Source organism: Melanerpes formicivorus, unplaced genomic scaffold (assembly GCF_026170545.1).
Source record: "Melanerpes formicivorus ecotype bairdi unplaced genomic scaffold, bMelFor1.0.p_v2 SCAF_1, whole genome shotgun sequence".
In the NCBI taxonomy this organism is placed as follows: Eukaryota; Metazoa; Chordata; class Aves; order Piciformes; family Picidae; genus Melanerpes; species Melanerpes formicivorus.
The window spans coordinates 34,469,667-34,494,943 of NW_027142353.1; the positions used below are offsets into that span (position 1 = coordinate 34,469,667).

General features: G+C 47.7%; 1 protein-coding gene across 9 annotated transcripts in view; it reads right to left on the reverse strand.

Annotated features, from left to right (window-relative positions):
- The window catches only part of PAK1 (p21 (RAC1) activated kinase 1), a 120,850-nt gene that overhangs the window by 22,987 nt on the left and 72,586 nt on the right, over window positions 1-25,277 (reverse strand). For all 9 annotated transcript variants that reach the window (XM_068139723.1, XM_068139693.1, XM_068139676.1 and 6 more), the window contains 7 exons: window positions 20,264-20,364; window positions 17,745-17,892; window positions 15,837-15,874; window positions 10,023-10,139; window positions 9,509-9,683; window positions 3,756-3,819; window positions 1,856-1,904 (listed from right to left, as the gene is read on the reverse strand). In XM_068139723.1, coding sequence (XP_067995824.1) covers window positions 1,856-1,904; window positions 3,756-3,819; window positions 9,509-9,683; window positions 10,023-10,139; window positions 15,837-15,874; window positions 17,745-17,892; window positions 20,264-20,364 — 692 coding nt within the window. The remainder of the gene's footprint in view (window positions 1-1,855; window positions 1,905-3,755; window positions 3,820-9,508; window positions 9,684-10,022; window positions 10,140-15,836; window positions 15,875-17,744; window positions 17,893-20,263; window positions 20,365-25,277) is intronic.

The following is a 25,277-nucleotide window of genomic DNA, read 5'->3' on the forward strand; positions in this document are numbered from 1 at the left end:
AGAAGGGCAACAAGGCTGGGGAGAGGCCTTGAGCACAGCCCTGTGAAGAGAGGCTGAGGGAGCTGGGATTGTTTAGCCTGGAGAAGAGGAGGCTCAGGGGAGACCTCATTGCCCTCTACAACTACCTGAAAGGTGGTTGTAGCCAGGAAGGGGTTGGCCTCTTCTCTCAGGCAACCAGCACCAGAACAAGGGGACACAGTCTCAAGCTGTGCCAGGGGAGGTGAGGAGGAAGTTCTTCACCGAGCGAGTCATTTGTCATTGGAACGGGTTGCCCAGGGAGGTGGTTGAGTCATCGACCCTGGAGGTGTTCAAGGGGAGATTGGACGTGGCACTTGGTGCCATGGTCTAGTCATGGGGTCTGTGTTGATAGGTTGGACTCGATGATCCTCGAGGTCCTTTCCAACCTAAGTGACACTGTGACTGTGATGTCAAGTGAAGCAGGAAAGCACTTTTTCATCACAAGCTGCTCAGACATTCAGTAACTCTGCAAGTTCCTGCAGCTGGTCCATATAGGAGGAAATTCTTTACTATGAGGGTGGTGAAATGCTGGAACAGGCTGCCCAGAGAACTTGTGGATGCCCCATCCCTGGAAATGTTCAAGGCCAGGTGAGATGGGGCTTTGAGCAACCTGGTCTAGTGTAAAGGGTCCCTTCCCATGGCGGGGGGGGGTGGAATTAGGTGATTTTAAGGTCCCTTCCAACCCAAACCATTCTGTGATTCTGTGGTTCAGAAGCTGGAAAAGGGGGTGAAGGCATTTCAGCAAAAAGTGCATGTGGTGGTGACTAAATTTTAAAGGCATAGCCTCAAACCACCACAGCACAATTCTGAAATTCACTGAGGGATAACCCTGAGACTGTAGAAATGCAAAGCAAACACACACTGCTGCACACTCCCAGAAATATATTTGGAGTAATGCATGCATTTCCCTCTTTAAAAATCCTCCATCTAGCAATACTGGTTTCCACTGACACTGCAATTCCATCACAATTGGTTTATTATGCAAGCATGCAATATGCAGGACACTTTGCAATATTTGGGAAGTAAAGAAAAGAAAAAAGACAGACAGACATTCCTTGTCTCTCAATTCAAGGGCAGGAAGCAAGTGTGCAAAGGGTGGGAGAGGTTTATTTTTGTGCAAGTCAGCTAGTGTAAGTGTAGGAAGCAAAGGAGCAGAAGGCATATAGAAGAGTTTAAATGGTGACAAGTGGAAATCTTGGGGATGAAGATATCACAGAGTCACAGAATGTTAGCAGCTGGAAGAGACCTCTGAAGATCACTGAGTCCAACCCCACTGCTAGAGCAGGATCACCTAAAGCAGATCACAAAGGAACACACCCAGGCAGGTCTCTAAAGTCAACAGAGATTCCACCACCTCCCTGGGCAGTCTGTGCCAGTGCTCTGCCACCCTCACAGCAAAGAAGTTCCTTCTCACGTTCAGATGGAACTTCCTATGTTCATGTTTCTGCCCATTACCTCTTGTCCTGTCACTGGGAGACCACTGAAAAGAGTCTGGCTCCAGCTTCCTGACACCCACACCTTAGATACTTGCAAGAATAAAAGAGAGAAACTTCTGCAGAGGAACTATCCAGTCTGAACATTTGCTCCCAGCCTTTGTGGTCACAAAAGTATTCTGTACAAATATGAAATCATTTCAGAAAATCAAAACACTTGGGAAACCATTTTTCCACTTCTCTGCTCAGACCACTCAACCATGCCTCATTAGTAAGGAAATAAATACCTCATTAAAAATCAGATGGCATGAACCCCTGAAAGACTGTCTTTATTTTGTAGCATCAGTTTGAACTTTTAGGACACAATCCAAAATCCCCTGCTGTGCTATTCTGGTAGCACTTACCTCCTGTCCTGTAGCTACATCCATTGCTGTGTAAACTGTACCTGAGGCTCTAAAAACAAAGAAGGAGAGAAGAAAAAAAAAGCCAACATTTACCAGGGACTCAGAGTAAGACTGAAAGTTTCCCCCTTGGCTCTTTGAAGTGCTTTCAGTCCCATTCCTTTTCATGCATTAATTCCAGTGGTAAATAGTAACTGAAATATTTCTGAGCCAAGACTGCTGTTGGAGCAGAAGCCAGAGAATTTATGGGGAACAAAGCTCCTAATAAGGGACACTGTGGTCATCCAAAGCCTTGCTGCTAAATCAGCAGCGTAACACAGCTTGTAGGACCATAAGTCGATCCCATTTAAACTGGCATGACCACACTGCCCTGGCTTGCAGACTGCCCAACATGATTACAGAGCAGATAGGATCAGCTAAGGTAAACAAATGTGGCATTTGTAGTGAGGGAAGCTGGAATCTAAGCCTCAGCACAAGGAGCTCACAGCAGATCTCTGTGATTTGTACTCATTTGCCTCACTGGAGCCTCTTCCCCAACCTCTACTTTCCCCCTGCCCTTCCAACAGGGACACAACACCTGTGTCAAGGAGAGTTGATTCAGAAAGCAGTGCTGTACTTTGGAGATTGCCTTGCATACTGAAGAATCATACAATCACAGAGTGCTTTAGGTTGGAAGGGACCTTTAAAGGGACATTTATTCTTTCTCTGCTTGCAGCTGATCATTTAAAGGCATTTTCTTATATTAAAACACAATCACACCCCCACAAAAATAACCCCAGTCCCTGCAGCTCAAGACTTTGCCAGGAAATGGGAGAAGAGCTGGGAGGGGACGGAATCCTCCAAAACAGCCAAAACCCAGTGTGATAGTTTCAGGCTATGCCTTTAGACATTTTCACAGCTCTTGAACAGAAAGTGGTAAAATGCAAATAAATCACTATGGGGTGTAAAAAGGAAAATAATGATAATTCTAAACAATCCCATTGGAAAGATAAGGGACTCCAGCTAGTCATGTAAACAATCTTTCTCTCTTTTTGTTTCTTTGGCTCTGGCTGATGCTTCTCCTAGCTTTACTGACCTTGGCTGCACTGCATTGTTGTGACTGGTATTAACAACAACTACTCTGCTCTGTCTCTTGTCACTTTTTGTGTATGGGGGCAGGGAAAGGAGCAGAGGTGGCAGGGGAAAAGCTGTTGTAACTCCCCTGGTCTTTGGCCAGGGGGCTTCTTGTGCTGTTTATTAATTGTAAATACCTGTAAATATTGTAATTACTCTACATTTTGTACATATTCATTGCATTTCATTGTAGATTATAGTTTTGCTTGTAAATACAGCTTTCATTTGCTTCCAACTGAGCTGGTCTGGCAAAATTTAATGTCAGGGGGAGCTTTCAACCCACCACACCCAGAAAAAAAAATACAAAAGAAAAACAAAATTAAAAACCAAGCAAACAAACAAACAAGCACAAGAAAAAGGCTAAGGGGAGACCTTAGCTCTGTACAGTGAAGGGAGGTTATAGAGTGGTGGGTGTTGGGCTCTTCTCTCAAGAAACTAGTGATAGGAAAAGAGGAAACAGCCTCAAATTGTACCACGGAAGGTTTAGGTTGGATATCAGGAAGTATTTCTTTACTGAAAGGCATTGCAACAGGCTGCCCAGGGAGTTGGCAGAGTCACCGTCCCTGGAGGTGTAGACAGGGGACTTGGGGACATGGCTTAGTGGTCATGGTAGTGTTAACAGTCAGACTTGATGATCCTACAGGTCTTTTCCAAGCTCAGTGACTCTATGATTCTATGAAAATAAACTCTCCAAAGCATCACCAACAGCTTTTCCAGCAAGGTAACTTAGCTTGGTTTCAGTGTTTCCTTTTTTGCATAAGGAAATGTATAGGACAGAGAATATACTAACCCTTGCCCAATCTTCTCAAAGCAGGTGTACTTCTTTTTTGGATCTCCCACACTCACAATACTCCCTGAAAAGAAGAAAAAACACCACCAAAAACCATGAGGATGTTGTAAGTACTTTCTCATGCAGCTCTAAGTACCACAGAGCAGCCCCACATCCACAGCAGGCTCAGCTGAGCTTTCTGAAGCACTCCTTAGGAATCCAGAAGCACACAGACACCAAGGAAGCCCTCAAATAATTACACACACACCAGCTGTGGCATCCCCCTCACAGGAATTTCCCTTCACAACAAGGATCTTCAGCACCTTAATATTCGCTAGCAGGTGGTGACTGCACACTATTAGGGCACAGGATCGGATAGGTAGCTCTCACATATGCAAACACTACTATGTGCTGGAAACCTCAGCACAAGACAGACATGGATGTATTGGAGCAGGTCCAGAGGAGGCCACAACAATGACTGAACGGCTGAAGTACCTCTGCTGGGAGGGCAGGCTGAGAAAGTTGGGGTTGTGCAGCCTGGAGAAGGCTCTAGGGTGACCTTATTGAGGCTTTTTAGTACTTAAAGCTGCCCCCATCCCTGGAGGTATTCAAGGTGAGGCTCAGCAGGGTGCTGGGCAACCTGGCATCCTGGCCTGCATCAAGAATAATGTGGCCAGAAGGAGCAGGGAAGTCATTGTGCCCCTGGACTCTGCACTGGTTAGGCCACACCTTGAGTCCTGTGTCCAGTTCTGGGCCCCTCAGTTTAAGAAGGACATTGAGACACTTGAACGTGCCCAGAGAAGGGCAACAAGGCTGGGGAGAGGCCTTGAGCACAGCCCTGTGAGGAGAGGCTGAGGGAGCTGGGATTGTTTAGCCTGGAGAAGAGGAGGCTCAGGGGAGACTTTATTGCCATCTACAACTACCTGAAGGGTGGTTGTAGCCAGGAGGGGGTTGGTCTCTTCTCTCAGGCAACCAGCACCAGAACAAGGGGACACAGTCTCAAGCTGCTCCAGGGGAAGTTTAGGCTCAAGGTGAGGAGAAAGTTCTTCATGGAGAGAGTCGTTAGCCTGGAATGTGCTGCCCAGGGAGGAGATGGAGTCACCATCCCTGGAGGTGTTCAAGAGGGGATTGGATGTGGCACTTGGTGCCATGGTCTAGTCATGAGGTCTGTGGTGACAGGTTGGACTTGATGATCTTTGAGGTCTCTTCCAACCTTGGTGATTCTGTGATTTTACTGCAGAGGGGGTTGGACTAGTTGACCTTTGGAGGTCCCTTCCAAACCAGACCATTCTATGATCCTATGATAAAACAAGAGAGGCGCAGACTTTTTAGCAGGGCCTGTTGTGACAAGACAAGGGATGGTGTTTGGAAACTAAAAGAGAAGGGATTTAGACTAGACAAATAGAAAAAGAGAAATTCTGCTGATGGTGATGAAACACCAGCCCTGGATGATCAGAGGGGTGGTAGATGCCACATCCCTGGACAAAATCCAGGTCAGGTTGGACAGGGCTCTGAGCAACTTGATCTGGTTGAAGATGACTGCAGGGGGATTGGACTGGATGACCTTTAAAGGTCCCATCCAACCCAAAACATTCTGTGACTCTATGAACCTTCAGCTTGAAGTCACCCTAAACTTCACTACGCTGGATGATCTAAGATGCCCCTGCATGGCAGTGTCCTCTGTATTTGGAGGCCAAGGCCTCATTCATCGTAGAGTCAGCAGTCTGTCAGAGATCTAGCCAAAGATTTCCCTACACCATGAGAATCTCTGTCAGAACATAAGTATTTATGATGTTTCTGATATCAGCACAACCATAGCCATTACTGACCCAGTAACTGGGTTGCAAGAATCTGGAAGGAAACCCTGAGAGACCCTTCAGAGTGAAGCTTCCCCTGTCCCAGCCTAGGCAATGTTTGGCTGCTCTTCCTGCTCCCCAACAGGCAGTGGAGGTTTGGCAGCAGTTACCATGCAGCTGCAGCATTGGTCTGGTTTTGAAGCGCAACCCAAGGCAAATCTCAGCTGTCTCCCCTAACGTGACTGTTCAGGCAGAAGAAAGTATATTACTGCAGCCCTCAGAGAGAAAAGCACTTTGCCTGGTGTTCTGCAACACAGGACAGCCAGGGACCACTCAGGCTTGAGGTGGATTTGGTGTCCATGAGGAACACAATGTTTTGTGTAAGAGAGGAGGCAGCTCCCAGAGCAAGGACAGGCTGCATAGTTGTGCTGGAGTCTTCTGAATTGCACTGGGGGCTGCCAAGGGGTAAATTGAAGAAGGTGACAAAAGGAGCATCACTGAAACTCAACACCCCTGTGGCAGCCAGGAATTGCACCCTTTTTAGGATGAAGAAAGGAGAGCCAGCAATTCCTAGAGCTCAGCTGGGAGAAAGTCTCCTCTCCAACAGCACCAGGGTGGCTAATAGGATCAAGGGATGCAGAGCTGCATCTGAGTCAGTGCTTGCAAGTCACTCAAGCTGCCAACATATGGTGCTGCCTTCATGGGGGTCTAGGGCTGAGCCTTGAACAGATGTACATTGGCAAAGAAACTGCTCATGGTCACTAGGCCAAGGCATCTAGTAGCAAGCAGAGTAAGAGCAGGCTATTTTATGATGCTCTTGGAGAGCACCCAAACCCATGGGGTTTAGGGCAGAGAGAGGTAAAGGAAGGGAATATGGTCTATGGAAAGGAGGGTGGGAAGAGAAATCTGTCTATATAAACCCCACTGTACAATTAGGGAGCAGTGCTGTCTGCCATGAGGAGGAGAAGCATTTCTGAACTAACGGTCATGAATTTTCCCTCGAAGCCTGACGCAGGCTGAAAGAACAGCAAATGTTTCCCCAAGGCAGTGACAGGGCCATGCTGCAGTGACAAGAGACAGCTGCCAGTTTTGCTCTGTTTAATGCTGTCACCTGTAAAATGGGTTAATGTTTCCTACATCCCAAAGAGTCAAGTGAGGATTCATTAACATTTGCACCAACGCTGTGTTAATGCTAAAAGGTGGAGATCTATCTTTCTATATATCTCTATATAGAGATAGGTAAATATAGATAGATATATATGCTTTAAAACTTCAGTAATTTTATTCACATTTCAAACCAAAACAAGTACTTTGCACAAGTACAACTCCACTGTCCTCAGTAGAGGAGGAAAAAAAAAACCAAACCCCACAAAACAGTTTACAACAGGATTAAAACTTCATCACCACATCTAGAAGTTGTCACTTAACAGCAGCCACTGAGCTTCACACACACACAGACAGGGCTAAGGAATCACCTGAGCACTGACTAACACTTAATGGAGCAAGCAAGGTGTCAGAAGGTACATCTGCCTCCCAACTCTCCTTGTATTTCTCTTCATTACACAAGATTCCAACTCCCCTGCAGTCAGCAGAGACAATTTTCAACTGTGTCCAGTTTTGAGCAATTCAAGAGAGACAGGGACCTGCTGGAGAGAATTCAATGGAGAGCCACAAGGATGATTAGTGGACTTGAGCATCTCACCTATGAAGAGAGACTGAGAGCCCTGGGGCTGTTTAGTCTGGAGAAGAGAAGGCTAAGAGGAGATCTCATCAATGTCTACCAATATCTGAGAAGAGGGTGTCAAGTGGAGGGGGCCAAGCTCTTTTCAGTGGTGCACAGTAACAAAACAGGGAACAATGGATACAAACTTGAAAATAGAAGATTTTATCCCAACATGAGGAGAAACTTCTTTGCAGTGAGAGTGACAGAGCATTGGAGCAGGCTGCCCAGAGAGGCTGTGGAGTCTCCTTCTCTGGAGACTTTCCAAACCCACCTGGATGCATTCCTCTGTGGACTACCCTAGGTGATCCTGCTTTGGCAGGGGGTGTTGGACTGGATGATCTCTGGAGGCTCCTTCCAACCTCTGATGTTCTGTGATTCTGTAAAATATTATTTTTGCCTGCCACAATCCCTGCTTGCCCTCCCTGGCCACAAAAATGGTTTGAGCCCTTAATGGTACAAAGGTCCTGGTAATTTAGTGAACAAGTGAAGCTGCTGGTTTGAAACACTGGTTGTGAGTTTTCCAGCAGCAAGCAGCTGCAATTAACCTGTCAGCAATTTAATTTAGCCTTTATTGAGAGAAATGAGGTACTTAAATGGGGTTTTCTTAAGTTATAGTCTCAGGTTACACTTTTCTTCATTCAACTACTAGTATTTTCTCCATGAAATGCTGACCTTTAGGGCTATACCCTCAGCAGCAGCCTGACCATAGAGGTGCTAACCCAATTTACTGCAGCTGACAAGCAAGGCATGTGTGTAATTAATGTAGGATTAACAGTTCAAAGGATTAGAAATGCTCTACACTAATAAGTTTGCTGATGACACCAAGCTGTGTGGTGCAGCAGACACGCTGGAGGGAAGGGAGGCCATCCAGAGGGACCTTGACAGGCTGGAGAGGTGGGCACAAGCCAACCTCATGAGGTTCAACAAGAGCAAGTGCAGGGTCCTGCATCTGGGTTGAGGCAATCCCAGGCACAAATCCAAGCTGGGCAGGGACTGGCTGGAAAGCAGCCCTGAGGAGAGAGACTTGGGGGTGCTGGTGGACAAGAAGCTCAGTGTGCACTTGCAGCCTGCAAAGCCAATCAGATCCTGGGCTGCATCAGGAGAAGTGTGGCCAGCAGGTCGAGGGAGGTGATCCTCCCCCTCTACTCAGCCCTGGTGAGACCCCACCTGGAGTACTGTGTCCAGTTCTGGAGCCCCTATTACAAGAGGGATATGGAGGTGCTGGAGCGTGTCCAGAGAAGGGCCACAAGGATGATCAGAGGGCTGGAGCACCTCTCCTATGAGGACAGACTGAAGGAGTTGGGGCTGTACAGTCTGGAGAAGAGAAGGCTCCGAGGTGACCTAATTGTGGCCTTCCAGTATCTGAAGGGGGCCTACAGGAAGGCTGGGGAGGGACTTCTCAGGATCTCAGGTAGTGATAGGACTAGGGGGACTGGAATGAAGCTGGAGGTGGGGAGATTCAGGCTAGATGTGAGGAGGAGGCTCTACACCATGAGAGCGGTGAAGCCCTGGAATGGGTTGTCCAGGGAGGTGGTTGAGGCCCTGTCCCTGGAGGTGTTTAAGTCCAGGCTGGATGAGGCTCTGGCCAGCCTGATCTAGTGTGGGGTGTCCCTGCCCATGGCAGGGGGGTTGGAACTAGATGATCCTTGTGGTCCCTTCCAACCCTGAATGATACTATGATACTATGAATAAAAATTATCCCAGGCTGAGGACAGCAATCAGGTGCACAGAAGAGTGTTGGCTATGCCACAGCATAACCCAAAACTGCAGGCAGCAGAGGAGGCACTGGAAGTGAAGGTAGGGACTGTTAATGAATTTTCTCTCTGTCTTTCAGGCACATTATGTCTAACATTGCAATATAATTATCCACGCTCCAGAGCTACAGAATATCAAGATGTGGAACAAATCTCAGGCTTCACAGTTAAGCAGATGTTACTTATTCAGGGCTTGTTTTGCAGAGCCTGAGCATCTGTAACTCCCTGGGGACCTCAGTTGGCATGACAGGTGCTCAGCTTACATTTATGCTCTCTCCTTACATCTGCCCCCCTGTTTTGGCACACACACACACGACACAATGTCTTAAGCAAGGGATCTCAAAATGGGAATGTCAAAACAGTTCAGTTTGTTAAGAGTTTGAGATATCAACATAGCAGGACCTGAAATGTAATTTTACATTAATAGATAGATAGGTAGATAAATAAATAAGTACTTTTATAAACACACACGTGAATCAATCAATCAATCAAAGGACATACTTAATTTTTCCAGGATCTCTTCATCTGACATTTTTGGCTTTTTCTTTTGTTTCTCTGTGTTCCTGACCAGCATGTCAGGTGCTGCTGTGCTGTTTTCAGATGGAGAAGAAATAGGAGAGGTGGCCACGTCCCTGGTAGGAGGAGGAAGGGGTTCTATCACCGAGCGGGTGTATATCTAATGGTGTGGAGAAAAAAAACACACAGGTGAATGCAAATCAGATGAAGGTTTAAACGTTTCTATTCATCTTCTCATTGTTCTTGGGGGGGGGATGCATTTCTAGAGCTACTTAGTTACACCTAATGTCACTAAGCAAGGGCTCTCCTGTGCCTCCCCCTGCCCCTAAACTAAGGAGGTGATAACACACAGGTGGTCTGTCAGAAGGCATGTCCCCCAGCTTCTCCTGCTACTCCCATGAAAGACTCAGCATTATGCCATGCAGCGTGGATGAGGAGCCACAATCAAGACCCAACCATGACTCCAGCAGCAGGGGCTGAAGGAAGTACTTCTGCTCACAGATTTTGTGTGTTCAGGTCGCGGAGCTATCACAGGGGGTGGAGCTGCATCGTCTTCATCATCTTCATCTTCAGACACTGAGGGCACTGCAGGGGTCTCACAGACAGACTTCACATTCTGCACGTGGGAACACAAAGAGCAAAATAAAAACCCAATTGCTCATCATAAACAAAATCCCAGATGCTGGGTTAAGCTCCTGACAGAGGCTATGCGGAAGAACAGAAAAACAATCATCGGAAAGTTACAGTGTCTGAGAAGTCCAAAGCCCAGCGGTCCTGAGCCTTTGTAGGAAATGGAGCAGCAGTCCACCACTGCCTGATGCAACTGTTCAGACAGAGCTTGTCATCTACCTGAGTGACAGAAAGCTTCTTCCCGAGCACTTGAGACCCACCTGGGCTCTCTCATTGCCTTCCCAACACCCACACTGGCAGCCTCAGCAACTCTGGGGACAGAATGAGTATTTGGAAATATTTGTCCCTGTTTATGTTGTCTCTTTTGTTTTGCTGCCTGCTTCAAACCCTTGTCATGTAGATAGGAGAATCTGTCTTTAAATGTCTTAATTTGCATCGAAATCTTAACATTTTCTCCAAGAGCCGGGAAGTGAAGTTAATATCAGCTTTGGTATTAGAATAGACCAGACCGGGTTGGAAGAGACCTTCAAGATCATCGCGTCCAACCTATCATCCAACACCACCCAACCAACTAAACCATGCAACCAAGAACCCTACCAAGTCTCCTCCTGAACATCTCCAATGATGGTGACTCCACCACCTCCCAGGCAGCTCATTCCAATGGGCAATCACTCTCTCTGTGTAGAACTTCTTCCTAACACCCAGTCTGAACCTCCCCTGGCAAAGCTTGAGACTGTGTCCTCTTGTTCTGGTGCTGGTTGCCTGGGAGAAGAGACCAACCTCTGCCTGTCCACAACCTCCCTTCAGGTAGTTGCAGAGAGCAAGAAGGTCACCCCTGAGCCTCCTCTTCTCCAGGCTAAGCAACCCCAGTTCCCTCAGCCTCTCCTCATAGGGCTGTGTTCCAAGCCCCTCACCAACTTTGTTGCCCTTCTCTGGACTTGTTCCAGCAAGTCAACATCCTTCCTAAACTGAGGGGCCCAGAACTGGACACAGGACTTGAGGTGCAGCCTAACCAGTGCTGAGTACAGGGGCACAATGACCTCCCTGCTCCTGCTGGCCACACTGTTCCTGATACAGGCCAGGATGCCATTGGCCCTCCTGGCTGCCTGGGCACACTGCAGGCTCATGTTCAGCCTACCATCGACCAGTGCCCCCAGGTCCCTCTCTGCCTGGCCGCTCTCCAGCCACTCTGACCCCAGCCTGTAGCACTGCATGGGGTTGTTGTGGCCGATGTGCCGATCCCGGCACTTGGATGTGTTCAATCTCGTGCTGTTGTGACTGAGAACTAAGTAATGACAGCTTTTGGATGCACAGTCTAGCATAAGCCTTTAAAATCTGTTAAAAATTGCTTTTCAAAAAGAAAATGTCAAGAAAAATAGGAGCATTCTTTTTATTATTGCTTTTTGTTTTAAAGGTGCTTGAGATAAATTATCTTGAAACTTTTGCAATAGTGTGATTAGAAATCAAACTTCCAATCTGCTAAATTTGAAATTGAATCATAGAACCATAGAATGGTCTGGGTTAGAAGGGACTTCCAACGGTCATCTAATCCAACCCCCTCTGCAGTCAGCAGGGACATCCTCAACTAGATCAGGCTGCCCAGAGCCCTGTTGAGCCTCACCTTGAATATCTCCAGGGATGGGGCCTCAACCACCTCCCTGGGCAACCTCTTCCAGTGTTCCACTACCCTCCTAATAAAGAACTTGTTCCTAACATCCAATCTAAATCTGCTCTTCTCCAGTTTGAAGCCATTGCCCATCATCCTGTCACTGCAGGCCCTCGTGAACAGTCTCTCTCCATTCATCTTGCAGGACTCCTTCAGGTACCAGAAGGACCATTAGGTCTCCCTGGAGCCTTCCCTTCTCCAGGCTAAACAACCCCAGTTACCTCAGGCTGTCCACACACCAGAGGTGGTCCAATATCCTGATCATTTTTGTGGCCCTCCTCTGGACCTGCTCCATCATGTCCATGTCCTTCCTGTATTGAGGACCCCAGACCTGGACACAGTATTCCAGGTGAGGTCTCACCAGAGTAAAGTGACAAAATCACCTCAGTTGATCTGCTGGCCACACTTCTTTTGATGCAGCCCAGAATGCCATTGGCCTTCTGGGCTGCAAGTTCATGACATCCTTCACACTATAAACACTTCCAAACCAAGTTGACAAGACACTCTACCCACTAGATTAGGTCTGTTTGTGCAGATCCATAGTTTCATAGTTTCATTCAGGGTTGGAAGGGACCACAAGGATCATCTAGTTCCAACCCCCCTGCCATGGGCAGGGACACCCCACACTAGATCAGGCTGGACAGAGCCTCATCCAGCCTGCTCTTAAACACCCCCAGGGACGGGGCCTCGACCACCTCCCTGGACAACCCATTCCAGGGTTTCACCACTCTCATGGTGAAGAACCTCCTCCTCACATCCAGCCTGAATCTCCCCACCTCCAGCTTCATTCCATTCCCCCTAGTCCTATCACTACCTGATATCCTGAGAAGTCCTTCCCCAGCCTTCCTGTAGGCCCCCTTCAGATACTGGAAGGTGACAATTAGGTCACCTCGGAGCCTTCTCTTCTGCAGACTGTACAGCCCCAACTCCTTCAGTCTGTCCTCATAGGAGAGGTGCTCCAGCCCTCTGATCATCCTCGTGGCCCTTCTCTGGGCACGTTCCAGCACCTCCACATCCCTCTTGTAATAGGGGCTCCAGAACTGGACACAGTACTCCAGGTGGGGTCTCACCAGGGCTGAGTAGAGGGGGAGGATCACCTCCCTTGACCTGCTAGCCACACTTCTCCTGATGCAGCCCAGGATCTGATTGGCTTTGCGGGCTGCAAGTGCACACTGAGAGCTCATGTTGAGCTTTTTGTCCACCAGCACCCCCAAGTCTCTCTCCTCAGGGCTACCCTCCAGCCAGTCACTGCCCAGCCTGTATTTGTGCCTGGGATTGCCTCGACCCAGATGCAGGACCCTGCACTTGCTCTTATTGAACTTCATGAGGTTGGCTTGTGCCCACCTCTCCAGCCTGTCAAGGTCCCTCTGGATGGCCTCCCTTCCCTCCAGCGTGTCTGCTGCACCACACAGCTTGGTGTCATCAGCAAACTTGCTGAGGGTGCACTCAATGCCACTATCCATGTCCCCCACAAAGATGTTGAATAAGACAGGTCCCAGGACTGATCCCTGAGGGACTCCACTTGTCACTGGCCTCCACTGGGACATGGAGCCATTGACAGCCACTCTTTGGGTGCGGCCATCAAGCCAGTTCCTTATCCATCTAGTGGTCCACCAATCAAACCCATGTGTCACCAGTTTGGACACCAGGATGTGGTGTGGGACAGTGTCAAAGGCTTTGCTCAGGTCCAGGTAAACGACATCAGTTGCTTGCCCCTCATCTATTAATTTTGTCACCTGCTCATAGAAGGCCACCAGGTTGGTCAGGCAGGATTTGCCCTTGGCAAAGCCATGCTGACTGTTCCCAATCACCTCTTCACTATTCTTTTGAGCGAGTAGTGACTCCAGGAGGATCTGTTCCATGATCTTTCCAGGCACAGAGGTGAGACTGACTGGCCTGTAGTTCCCTGGTTCCTCCTTCTTGCCCTTTTTGAAGATGGGGGCAATGTTTCCCCTTTTCCAGTCTGTGGGGACTTCACCAGACTGCCATGACTTTTGAAATATAATAGAGAGGGGTTTAGCAACCTCATCTGCCAGTTCTCTCAGTACCCGTGGGTGTAACCCGTCGGGTCCCATGGACTTGAACACTTTCAGGTTCTTCAGATGATCACGAACCTGATCTGCACTTACAATGGGCAGTTCTTCCTCCCTGTCCCTGGCTTTGACTTCCATAACATCAGGAGTGTGGCTAGAGGCCCTTGCAGTGAAGACTGAGGTAAAGAAGTTATTAAGTACCTCAGCCTTTTCCTCATCACATGTGACCATGTCACCATTTTCTTTTCTGAGGGGGCCCACACCTTCCCTAGTCTTCTTTTTCCCATTAATATACCTGTAAAAGTTCTTAGTATTCCCTTTAATCTCCCTGGCTAGATTCAACTCAAACTCTGCTTTGGCTTTCCTGACCAGGACTCTTGCTGCTCGGGCAGCTTCCTTGTATTCCCCCTGTTCTACCTGTCCTTCCCTCCACTTCCTGTAGAGTTTCCTTTTAAGTAATAGTGTGTCCAGTAGCTCCTTGCCCATCCAGGCAGGCCTCCTAGCATTCTTACCATTCTTATCCAGTCTAAACTTATCTCCGTCGGCTTAAAACCATTCCTCTTGTCCTATTGCTAGACACCCTTATGAAAAGTCCTTCTCCAGCATTTCTGTAGGTTCCCTTCAGGTATTGGAAGTCAGCTTTCAGGTCCCCCCCAGGGGGCTTCTCTCCTCTAGGCTAAACAACCTCAGATCCTTCAGCCTATCCTCATAGCAGAGGTGCTACAGCCCTTGTATCATCTTGGATATTCAAATAGACAATGACATAGAAGTGAGAAAACAAGAGATGAGGGAATTGTGGGGGTTTACAAATCATCTTAAATGGGAAGTTTTGTTTCTTCTACCTCCCAGGGACATACAGAAACCTATCGTGTCTCCTAGCAATGCAAACAGGAGTGGTAAGGACAGAGTAAAGTTCAAGCAGAGAGGAGAACCACCTTTTATTTCTTCCTCTACTGAAGATTAGCCTGGTTAATCAACACTAATCTGCATTAGCTGTGGTCACTCAGACCTTGCAGTTTAGCAATTAAACTTTGGTAGAGCACAGATGTTTATGAGAGAGACACAAAAGCTGAAAGCAGAGCAGTCACCACATCCTAGATATAGGAATAACACGGACAAACTGCTATGAAAACAGAACTATTTCTATTCCTTAATTCCCTCATTTCCTTTCACTCCTTCGCCATTCACTTATAAAAAGTTTCTTCTACCTACTTGATTCTCACAGTATCACCAAGGCTGGAAGAGACCTCAAAGATCATTGAGTCCAACCTATCAACACAGACCTCATGACTAGACCATGGCACCAAGTGCCACATCCAATCCCCTCTTGAACACACCCAGGGATGGTGACTCCACCACCTCCCCGGGCAGCACATTCCAATGACAAACGACTTTCTCCATGAAGAGCTGACTGTGTCCTCTTGTTCTGGTGCTGGTTGCCTGGGAGAAGAGACCAACTCCTTCCTGGCTACAACCACCCTTCAGGTAGTTGTAGAGAGCAATGAGGTCACCCCTGAGCCTCCTCTTCTCCAGGCTAAACAATCCCAGCTCCCTCAGCCTCCCCTCATAGGGCTTGTACTCAAGGCCTCTCCCCAGCCTTGTTGTCCTTCTCTGGACACCTTCAAGGGTCTCAATGTCCTTCCTAAACTCAGAACTGGACACAGCACTCAAAGTGTGGTCTAACCAATGCAGAGTACAGGGGCACAATGACTTCCTTGCTCCTGCTAGCCACACTATTCCTAATGCAGGCCAGGATGCCATTTGCCCTCTTGGCCACTCTCCCAGCTTAAAAAACAAAACACAACACAACAAAAACCCCAAGAGAGAGCAGCATGCCTTTTTAGGATCATTTGCCTGGTTCTATAAACATATCTTCACTGGGTAAATATCTGCAGCTTTGATTTTAAAACACCAAGTAAACTACAATCTTCACATGCAAGTTTTTCAATCCCCAAACTTGAGGCTGAATGTGAAAAAGCCTTACCAGTGTGTTTGATGAATTGTAGTCCTCTGTTGATTTATCTGAAAGAGACAGAGTGATTTAAATGAGGTGTAGATGCAGCAGCAGCAGGAGGAGGAGAATGGAATAAGCTCTTTTCAGAAGGGGCAGGAAAAAAGGCTGTTCCCAAACATGGCATTACCTTCAACTTCCCAGAACAAGCTGACACCCAGCAGATATGGGAAGAGCAGTTAAAAAAAATACCAAACAACAACTCTGTAGATAAATACAGGGGCCCCAGATCCCTGCTGCAGGAGGATGGAAAATCCCAGAGCAACACCTGAGTGAACACTGTCCTCAACCCATATAATCAAAATGTTTTCAGAGGCACTGCAGCCAGACCATGACCTGCAAGAGTTTCAGTCTCAGCCTCCTGAGCTTCCTGGAATAGCAACAGATGACTCCACAAGTCAACTGGTGGGCTTCTTGATCCCTGCACATACATAGAATGTCTGTGTTTCTGTTCCTAATTGATACTAGCTCTTAGGTTCTGCCCTCTTAAAAGGAAGCAAAGCAGGGATTAATATTTAGAAAGGGAACAAGTTCTTACTGAAAGGGAAAATGAGTGGTGGCTGCAGGAGTCCTCCTGTGGGCAGACAACCACAGAATCATAGGACAGTTTAGGTTGAAAGTGGCCTTTAAATGTCATTTAGTCCAACCACTCTTCAATAGGCAGGGATACCTTCAACTAGGTGAGATTGCTCACAGCCCCATCCAACATGAGCTGGAATGTTTCCAGGGATGGGGCATCTACCACCTCTCTGGGGAACCTCTTCCACCACCTTAATTGAATTGGGGGGGGAGGGGGAGGGAGGGGAGAAAAGTTTCCTTTATCTAGTCCAAACCTCCCCTCTTTCAGTTCAAAACTATCAGCCCTTGCCCTGTTACAATAGGTCTCACAAAAATGACCATCCTCATCTTTCTTATAGATCCACTTTAAGTACTGAAAGGCTGCAATAAGGTCTTCCCAGAGCCCTTTCTTCTCCAGACTAAATGACTCCAACTCTCTCAACAGAATAGTGTCAGCTCTCCCATCATTTTTGTGGCCTCCTTTGGACCCACTCCAACAGGTCCATGTCACTCCATGAGGACTCCAGACCTAGACCCAGCACTTCAGGTGGGGTCTCAGCAGGGCAGAGGGGCAGAATCACATCCCTTGACCTGCTGGCCACACTGCTTTGGAGGCAGCCCAGGATACAGTTGGCCTTCTCCATAAAAATAAGGCACAAAACCTTGGAAGATTTGATTTTTAGAGAAATCCAACCAGAAGTTACCAAGCATCTACCAGCTGAAGTGCATTCCTCAACATGGCACTTGGGAGCAGACAGACCCTCAGCCTAGGCATGAAAGAATCAATATCCACATTCATGCTGGGAAATCACAGAGATCACGGAAACATTCAGGTTGGAAAAGACCCTCAGGATCACCAAGTCCAACCCAGAACCCTACTCTACAAGGGTCACCCCTAAACCATATCCCCAAGCACCACATCCAAACCACCTTTAAACACATCCAAGTTTGGTGACACCCTGCCCAGCCCACTCCAATACCTGACCACTCTTTTGTACCCAAACTGGTGCAAAATTTAGCTGCCTGATTTTCATCACTGGGAACCCAACACCAGCACTCTGGGATCTGCCTTCAAGAGGCTGGCTTTAAGCTTCAGAAAACCTCTGTGTTTAGAAGATTCAGATGGTTGACTGACTTCTGGCTTTGCAGCTAGGCTGGGCAGGAGGATTTACAGAACAGCTCAAGCACAGGGGTGCTTGAGCAGCCAGAGAATGTCACTCACATTGCCCTTGATAAGACAGACCTGCTTGTTGATAAAACAAAAGAAACCCCACACAGTGCCTAATAGACAGCTGGACAAAGCATGAGAAAATCACCATGTACCTGTGAAACTCATGTACTTCTGGCTGTTGGAGATCTTCTTGGAGTTGTAAAACTCCAGCACATCCAGTACTGCCTGAGGGTTCTTCTTCTGCTCTGACTTGGTGATGTTGGAAGTCTGCAGTAAACGTGCCCATTGTTCTGGCATGCCCTGCGGGGAGAGGTACCTCATGAGCTCACAGTTTGCTTAACATGGTTCATGGTACATGTCCCTGATGTCACAGTTCTGCCAGAGTTTCTGGGATTATGCAGTGCTGTGAGGGAAACAGAGGAGAAAGGGAGAGGGGAAGAGGTGATAGAGGTGGTGTATCGGAACCTTCCTAGCCATCAACTGTGTTAGAAATCACATCTTCCTTACATGGACATGCAAATGCCACCCTGCTCATGGGGCTCAGAGCGAGTCCTAGGTCCTTTGAAGACCAAAACTTAAAATCCAGAAAGGAGATAGACCCTAATACTGCAGTTCAGGAAGAGCCTCAAGCAAAAAGCCCACATTCTTCATGCACAGGTACAGCCCTATTTACATCCGTCCACAAAAGACTCTAGAGGTAACATGCTAGACAGCATCCAGCTGAACACTCATTTGGGTCTTCTTGTACCACTACAGTTCTTTGAGAATCACAGAATGGTGGGGGTTGGAAGATACCTCTGGAGATCATCCAGTCCAAACCTTCTGCTAATGCAGGGTCACTCACATGTGGGTCAACCCATGACACCACAGGAGGGTGCACAGGAATGCATCTAGGTGGGTTTGGAAAGTCTCCAGAGAAGGAGACTCCACAACCCTCTGGGCAGACTGGTCCAGTGCTCTGGCACCCTAACAGGAAAGCATTTTTTCCTTATGTCTAGGTGGAACTTCCTGTGCTCCAGTTTGTGCTCATTGCTCCTTGTCCTTGTCGTTGGGCACTACTGAAAAAGTCTGGCCCCCACCCTCTTGACACCCGCCCTTTAGACATTGATAAGCATTGATAATAGCAGTTTGTAACCAGAGCTGGGAAAGCAGAGATATCAGCTTCACATATGAAGCTCAAAATTTCATTAGAGAGACAAAATTTCAGACAGAAAATAAATCTGGAGTACAACCAGACTTGTGCCTGTCATCACCAGCAAGAATAACAGTTTGCATAGATGAAGTGACAGGTGACAAAGTGACAACCTCCCAGTACCTGAAGGAGGCCTAAAAGAAGGATGAAGAGAAGATTGTTTACAAAGGCCTGCAGTGAAAGGATGAGGTGCAATGGCTTCAAACTAGAGAAGAGTAGATTTACTTTGGATGTTAGGAACAAGTTCTTTACCATGAAGGTGGTGGAACACTGGAACAGGTTAACCAGGGAGGTGGTTGAGTCCCCCATCCCTGAAGATATTCAAGGTGAGGTTCAACAGGGCTCTGGGTAACCTGATCTAGTTCAGGATGCCCCTGCTTACTGCAGCAGGGTTTGGACTGGATGACCTTTGGAGGTCCCTTCCAGCCCAGACCATTCTATGATGCTGTGATTTATCAGTAAAGTTGCACTCCCTGTCCAAAGGTTTGGCTGGACACACCACACAGATAATGCCTCACTGGTACATCCAGGTCAACTCGGGCAAGTCTGGAAGCTGATATGCAAAACACAACTGTGCCTGTGGGTCAGGTCAGGAGAGTCCCTGAAAGAGGAGCATATTAAAGGCAGGTGAAAACAGCCTGCTCACAAACAACTTGAGGATATGGTTTAGGGATGAACTTTGTAGAGCAGGGATATCGGTAGGACTTGGTGATCCTGAGGGTCTGTTCCAACCTGAATGTTTTTTGTGATTCTTTCTGTGAACTTCTGCTGCTATTAAACACTACCTTGTGCTCAAATTAAGAAGAATAGTCTGATGAAAGACGACTCTGTCTTCACAGTGTTTCACAAGTCAGTTTAAAACAGCCCACAACATAAAAACATCTGACATGGAACAGGTTGCCCAGCAAGGTGGCGGAGGCCCCATCCCTGGAGGTTTTTAAGGCCAGGCTGGATGGAATTCTGGGCAGCCTGATCTAGTGTGAGGTGTTCCTACCTGTGGCAGGGGGGTTGGAATGGATGATCTTTTAGGTCCCTTTTAACCATGACAATTCTGTGATTTAGCCTTAGGACAGCACACAGCTACGCTGTCAGAAATATCTATGCACAGCTCTGTGTCTCCCAAAGGGGAACTCTTCCAGCCCCATTTGGTGTGGTGGGCACAAATTATGATCCAGTCCTAGAAGAGGAAAGGAGGGGAAAGGAGGGGAAGAGAGGAGAGAGATATCACGTTTTGCTGTTCACATCAGGCAAAAAAACAGGAAAGGAAAAGTTTGCTGGCAGCCTTGGGCTCCTGGGATGTGCCAAGTTTGACAAACAGTCTCTCAGCAGGAATTAGTGGGTAACCCCTGCAGAAGCCTTTCAAAGGAGATCAAACTAGATGATGGTAATAGCTCTTCTATGTAAAAGATTAATGGGTGCTGGCTTCTCCCAGCAATAAGCCAAACCACAACAGTTCTCTCTTCCTCCAGCTTCACTTACTGTGAATTCTCCTGTGACCGCATCAAACCCCACATGAATGGTGTGCTCAAAGTCTGAAGGCAGGGAGATCTCTGGCCGCTCTTTCTCTTTCTTTTTATTGGCTGGAAGAGACAAGAACAACAACAAACAAATCCATAAATCCATCAAGAATTAAAACACTTCCACAAAAGCTTCCGATTTGCCTACCCAACTACATCTCTCTTTTGCTAACCATGAGGTTTCCTTCTGGGGCAGACAAACAGCATGTTGAAAAGCTTTCACAGTATCACAAAGGTTGGAAGAGACCCCAAAGATCATCAAGTCCAACCTGTCACCACTGATCTCATGACTAGACCATGGCACCAAGTGCCACGTCCAATCCCCTTTTGAACACCTCCAGGGATGGTGACTCCACCACCTCCCTGGGCAGCACATTCCACTGGCAAATGACTCTCTCAGTGAAGAACTTTCTCCTCACCTCGAGTCTAAACTTCCCCTGGAGCAGCTTGAGACTGTGTCCTCTTGTTCTGGTGCTGGTTGCCTGGGAGAAGAGACCAACCCCTTCCCGGCTACAACCACCTTTCAGGTAGTTGTAGAGAGCAATGAGGTCACCCCGACCCTCCTCTTCTCCAGGCTAAACAATCCCATCTCCCTCAGCCTCTCCTCAAAGGGCTTGTGTTCACGGCCTCTCCTCAGCCTTGTTGCCCTTCTCTGGACACATTCAAGTGTCTCAATATCCTTCTTAAACTGAGGGGCCCAGAACGGGACAGAGGACTCAAGGTGTGGCCTAACCAATGCAGAGTACAGGGGCACAATGACCTCCCTGCTCCTGCTGGCCACACTATTCCTAATGCAGGCCAGGATGCCATTGGCCTTCTTGGCCACCTGGGCACACTGCTGGCTCTTGTTTAGGCAGCTGTCAATCAGCACCCCCAGGTCCCTCTCTGTTTGGCAGCTTTGTTACCTCACTTAAGAGCAGCCTCCGTGAGCAGACAACAAAAATCCAAGTCCAGTAACACAGGACAAGAGGAGGTCAAGGAAAGTGATATTTTGGGTATGCCAAGTATTAACCTGTAAGGTTCAACAGCACAAGAGCTATTTACCCAAAACAGTCAGTCAGACTTATACAGGCCAGAGTCAAAAGCACTGCAAGAGGCAATGAAGGGAAGCCATGCAGTTCTGAGTACAGGGGTTTTTTTTATTTGCTGTTTTAAGTTACTTTTCAAAACAATATTAGGTGCTGTTAAATATACACTTAGCTCTTGTATTGAACCAGGGGCCAAACTAATTGCAAATGCTGCTTGTAATTTGCTTCCTTAGTCCCCTTTCTTCAAAACAGAACTCATGAGGAAAACCAAATATAACACCTGTGCTGCTGCTACAAAACCCTCTATCAACAAAGCCATTTATAAATGTCTGGTCACTAAGTGTGGTTTTAATCACAAGCTTTGAAGACAACCTTTGAGGTTGGACTAGAAGAACTTTTGGAGGTCCTGTGAGACCTATGCTAGATTAAATGATCCTGTTATGGTAGGGGAGGTTGGACTCAAAAAATCTCCAGAGCTCCCTTCCAACCATTCTATGATTCTAAGACATGGAGCAAGAGGGCACAATCTGGCAGGTGAGGAACAGAAGTTATAAAGAAAAAGAAATAAAACAAAGAGGTGCAGCCTGCAAATTTAAGAAGCCAGGTCTTCAAACAGGATTATATCATTTTGCCTTGGATTAACTTCATCCATATTCACAATGTGTTAAGGACACTAGCTTCACAGAATCATAGCATGCTTTGGATTGGATCACCTAGTTCCAACCCCCACTGCCATGGACAGGGACACCTTCCACTAGCCCAGCGTGCTCAAGGCCTCATCCAACCTGGTGTTGAACACCTCCAAGTAGGGGACATCAGAACCTCCCTGGGCAAGCTGTTTCAGTGTCTCACCACCTTCACTATAAAGAATTTCTTCCTAATATCCAGTCTAAATTTACCCTCTTCCAGCTTAAATCCATTCCCTGTTGTCCTACCACTACAAGTCCTCGTAAAAGTCCCTCCCAGCTTTCACACACACACCCCCTTTTAACATTTACTGCATTAAACCAGTTGAGACCAGTTTAAGAAAGAACCATGTTCTACACAGATTTGCTACTGCTCACAGTCACAAAATTAGCAGAGCCAGGAGAAGGTTACTAAACCACTTATGTTCCCCAGCTGCTACCTTCAGCATCTTAAGCCAAGCAGAATCTGTTTCATGGTTGATGTTCCCCAGTGCGTTTTTGGCAACACAGATGCCAGCCCCCAGGTGTTTCAGAAGTACTCAACATTGCAGTGATTTAAGACACTGCTGGTGGTTAGTTGTGTAGGGATGGTCAGGGCTTAGCCACAGAGAACCAAATTCTGTCTCCTTCAGCACCAGCTCTGGCTTTCTTTTCTGAGTCATTCCAGAGTTGCTGTTGCACAGAGTAATTCTGGAGAGCAGGTGCTCCATTTGGGACACGAAGATGGAACAGATTGGGTTAGATCCTTCTCTCAAACAAAAGGGATGGGGGAAGCTGAATCACAGAAGAGAGACAGAGCTGCCAAGGGGAAGTTGGAGGGAAAGATGCCATGCTGGAGGAGCCATCACAGAGTAGGGAGCTAGAAGGAGACCAAAGCAGCTGCTGGCTAGCAGATGGTGAGCATCTGCAGCATGGAGGCCTGCCAAAAGAGGAACAAGCAGCTGCATTCAGCAGGTATCCAGAAAAAGCTACATGCACTAGCAAAGCAAGTGGGAAGGAGAAGCAAAAACCATCAGTGCCACCACATTCTGTGGGCCTGTCTACAGAATCAGACCATTCCTCCAAGCCAAAGAAGAGGGGTCAGCTCAGCCTAGAAGTTTTCCTCCTCTCAGCTGAGGAGGAAAAGGGCACCAGTACTAGCACCCTGTGTAGGAGTGCTGCATAGCTGATACACACATACATGCTCCAGGGTGATTGCTGCAGTAGATTTGAGGGTATCCATTAAAAAAGCTTAAGGGCATTAAGCCACTATGCCTGGCAAAAAAAAGGACCTGGGGAAGTTGTTCAACAACCTGCTAAAGATGAAGCAGCAGTGGGCACAAGTGGCAAGAAGGCCAAGAGCACTCAGGTTTGTATCAGAAATACTTTGTTCAGCAGGATCATTGTGATGGTTTTAGGCTGGAGTCACACCTCAAATCTTGTGTTCAGTTTGGGACCCCTCACTACAAGAGGGACATCGAGGTCCTGGAGCATGTCCAGAGACAGGCAACTAAGATGCTGAAGGGTCTAGAGCACAAATCTTAGGAAGAGCTGCTGAGACAACTGGGATTCTTTAGCCTGGAGAAAAGGATGATGAAGGGAGGGCTTCTCACTCTTATAACAGCCTGAAAGGAGGTTGTAGGGAATAGAATAGACCAGACCAGGTTGGAAGAGACCTTCAAGATCATCGTGTCCAGCCCATCATCCAACACCACCCAACCAACTAAACCATGCAACCAAGAACCCTACCAAGTCTCCTCCTGAACACCTCCAATGACGGTGACTCCACCACCTCCCCAGGCAGCCCATTCCAATGGGCAATCACTCTCGCTGTGTAGAACTTCTTCCTAACACCCAGTCTGAACCTCCCCTGGCACAGCTTCAGACTGTGTCCTCTTGTTCTGGTGCTGGTTGCCTGGGAGAAGAGACCAACCTCTGCCTGTCTACAAACTCCCTTCAGGTAGTTGTAGAGAGCAAGAAGGTCTCCCCTGAGTCTCCTCTTCTGCAGGCTAAGCAACCCCAGCTCCCTCAGCCTCTCCTCATAGGGCTGTGTTCCAAACCCCTCACCAACTTTGTTGCCCTTCTCTGGACACATTCCAGCAAGTCAACCTCCTTCCTAAACTGAGGGGCCCAGAACTGGACACAGGACTTAAGGTGTGGCCTAACCAGTGCAGTGTACAGGGGCACAATGACCTCCCTGCTCCTGCTGGCCACACTGGTCCTGATGCAGGTCAGGATGCCATCGGCCCTCTTGGCTGCCTGGGCACACTGCAGGCTCATGTTCAGCCTGCCATCGACCTGTACCCAGGTGGGAGTCAGTCTCTTCTCCCAGGTAACAAACAATAGGGCCAAGAGGAAATGGCCTCAGGTTTCATAAAGGGTGGAATAGAATAGACTAGACTAGACCAGACCAGACCAGGTTGGAAGAGACCTTTGAGATCATTGCATCCAACCTATCATCCAACACCACCTAATAACTAAACCATGCAACCAAGCACCCTAGCAAGTCTCCTCCTGAACACCTCCAGTGATAGTGACTCCACCACCTCCCCAGGCAGCCCATTCCAATGGGCAATCACTCTCTCTGTGCAGAGCTTCCTCCTAACCATTTAGGGTAGCTATAAGAAAACTTTCTTCACTAAAAAGGTTGTCAAAACCTGAAACAGGCTGCTTGGGGAAGTAGTGTAATCACCAACCTTGGAGGGATATAAAAGCCATGTAGATGAGGCACTGAGGGACATGGTTTAGTGGTGACCTGGCAGTGCTGGGTTAATGGTTTGACTTTATGGTCTTAAAGGTCTCTTCCAACTGAAACACTTCTATGGTTCTACCCAGAAGCATGTATACTGCCCTTAAATTTTGCATTCAGACAGCCCAAGCTCCCTGCCACACAATCAAATCCTAACAAACTTCTTTGCAACCATTTCAGAACCCACTCAACTAGCAAACTGAGGTGACTGCTGACTGCTGAATTATCCCAAGCAGGAGGTGATGTCCTGAATGAGCCTCAGCTACAGAAAGCAATAAGAAGCAGTGCTGGAGGGGCTGATTCCTGTCACATCAACACCTCAGCTCTCTGCTTATGTTTGACACCTAGGTGGAGAGTTTCACTATGGCTACACTGCAGCAGAGAAACAGGAAGAGCATTTTCTGCAGCTATGCTGTTTTCACACCCTTGAAGCAGTTAATATTCTACTTGCCTTCATTTCCTGCAACCATTTCCTACAGCACCTCAACCCTTTGAATTCCCCCTGACTCTCAACAGCTCTTAGGGACAGCTACC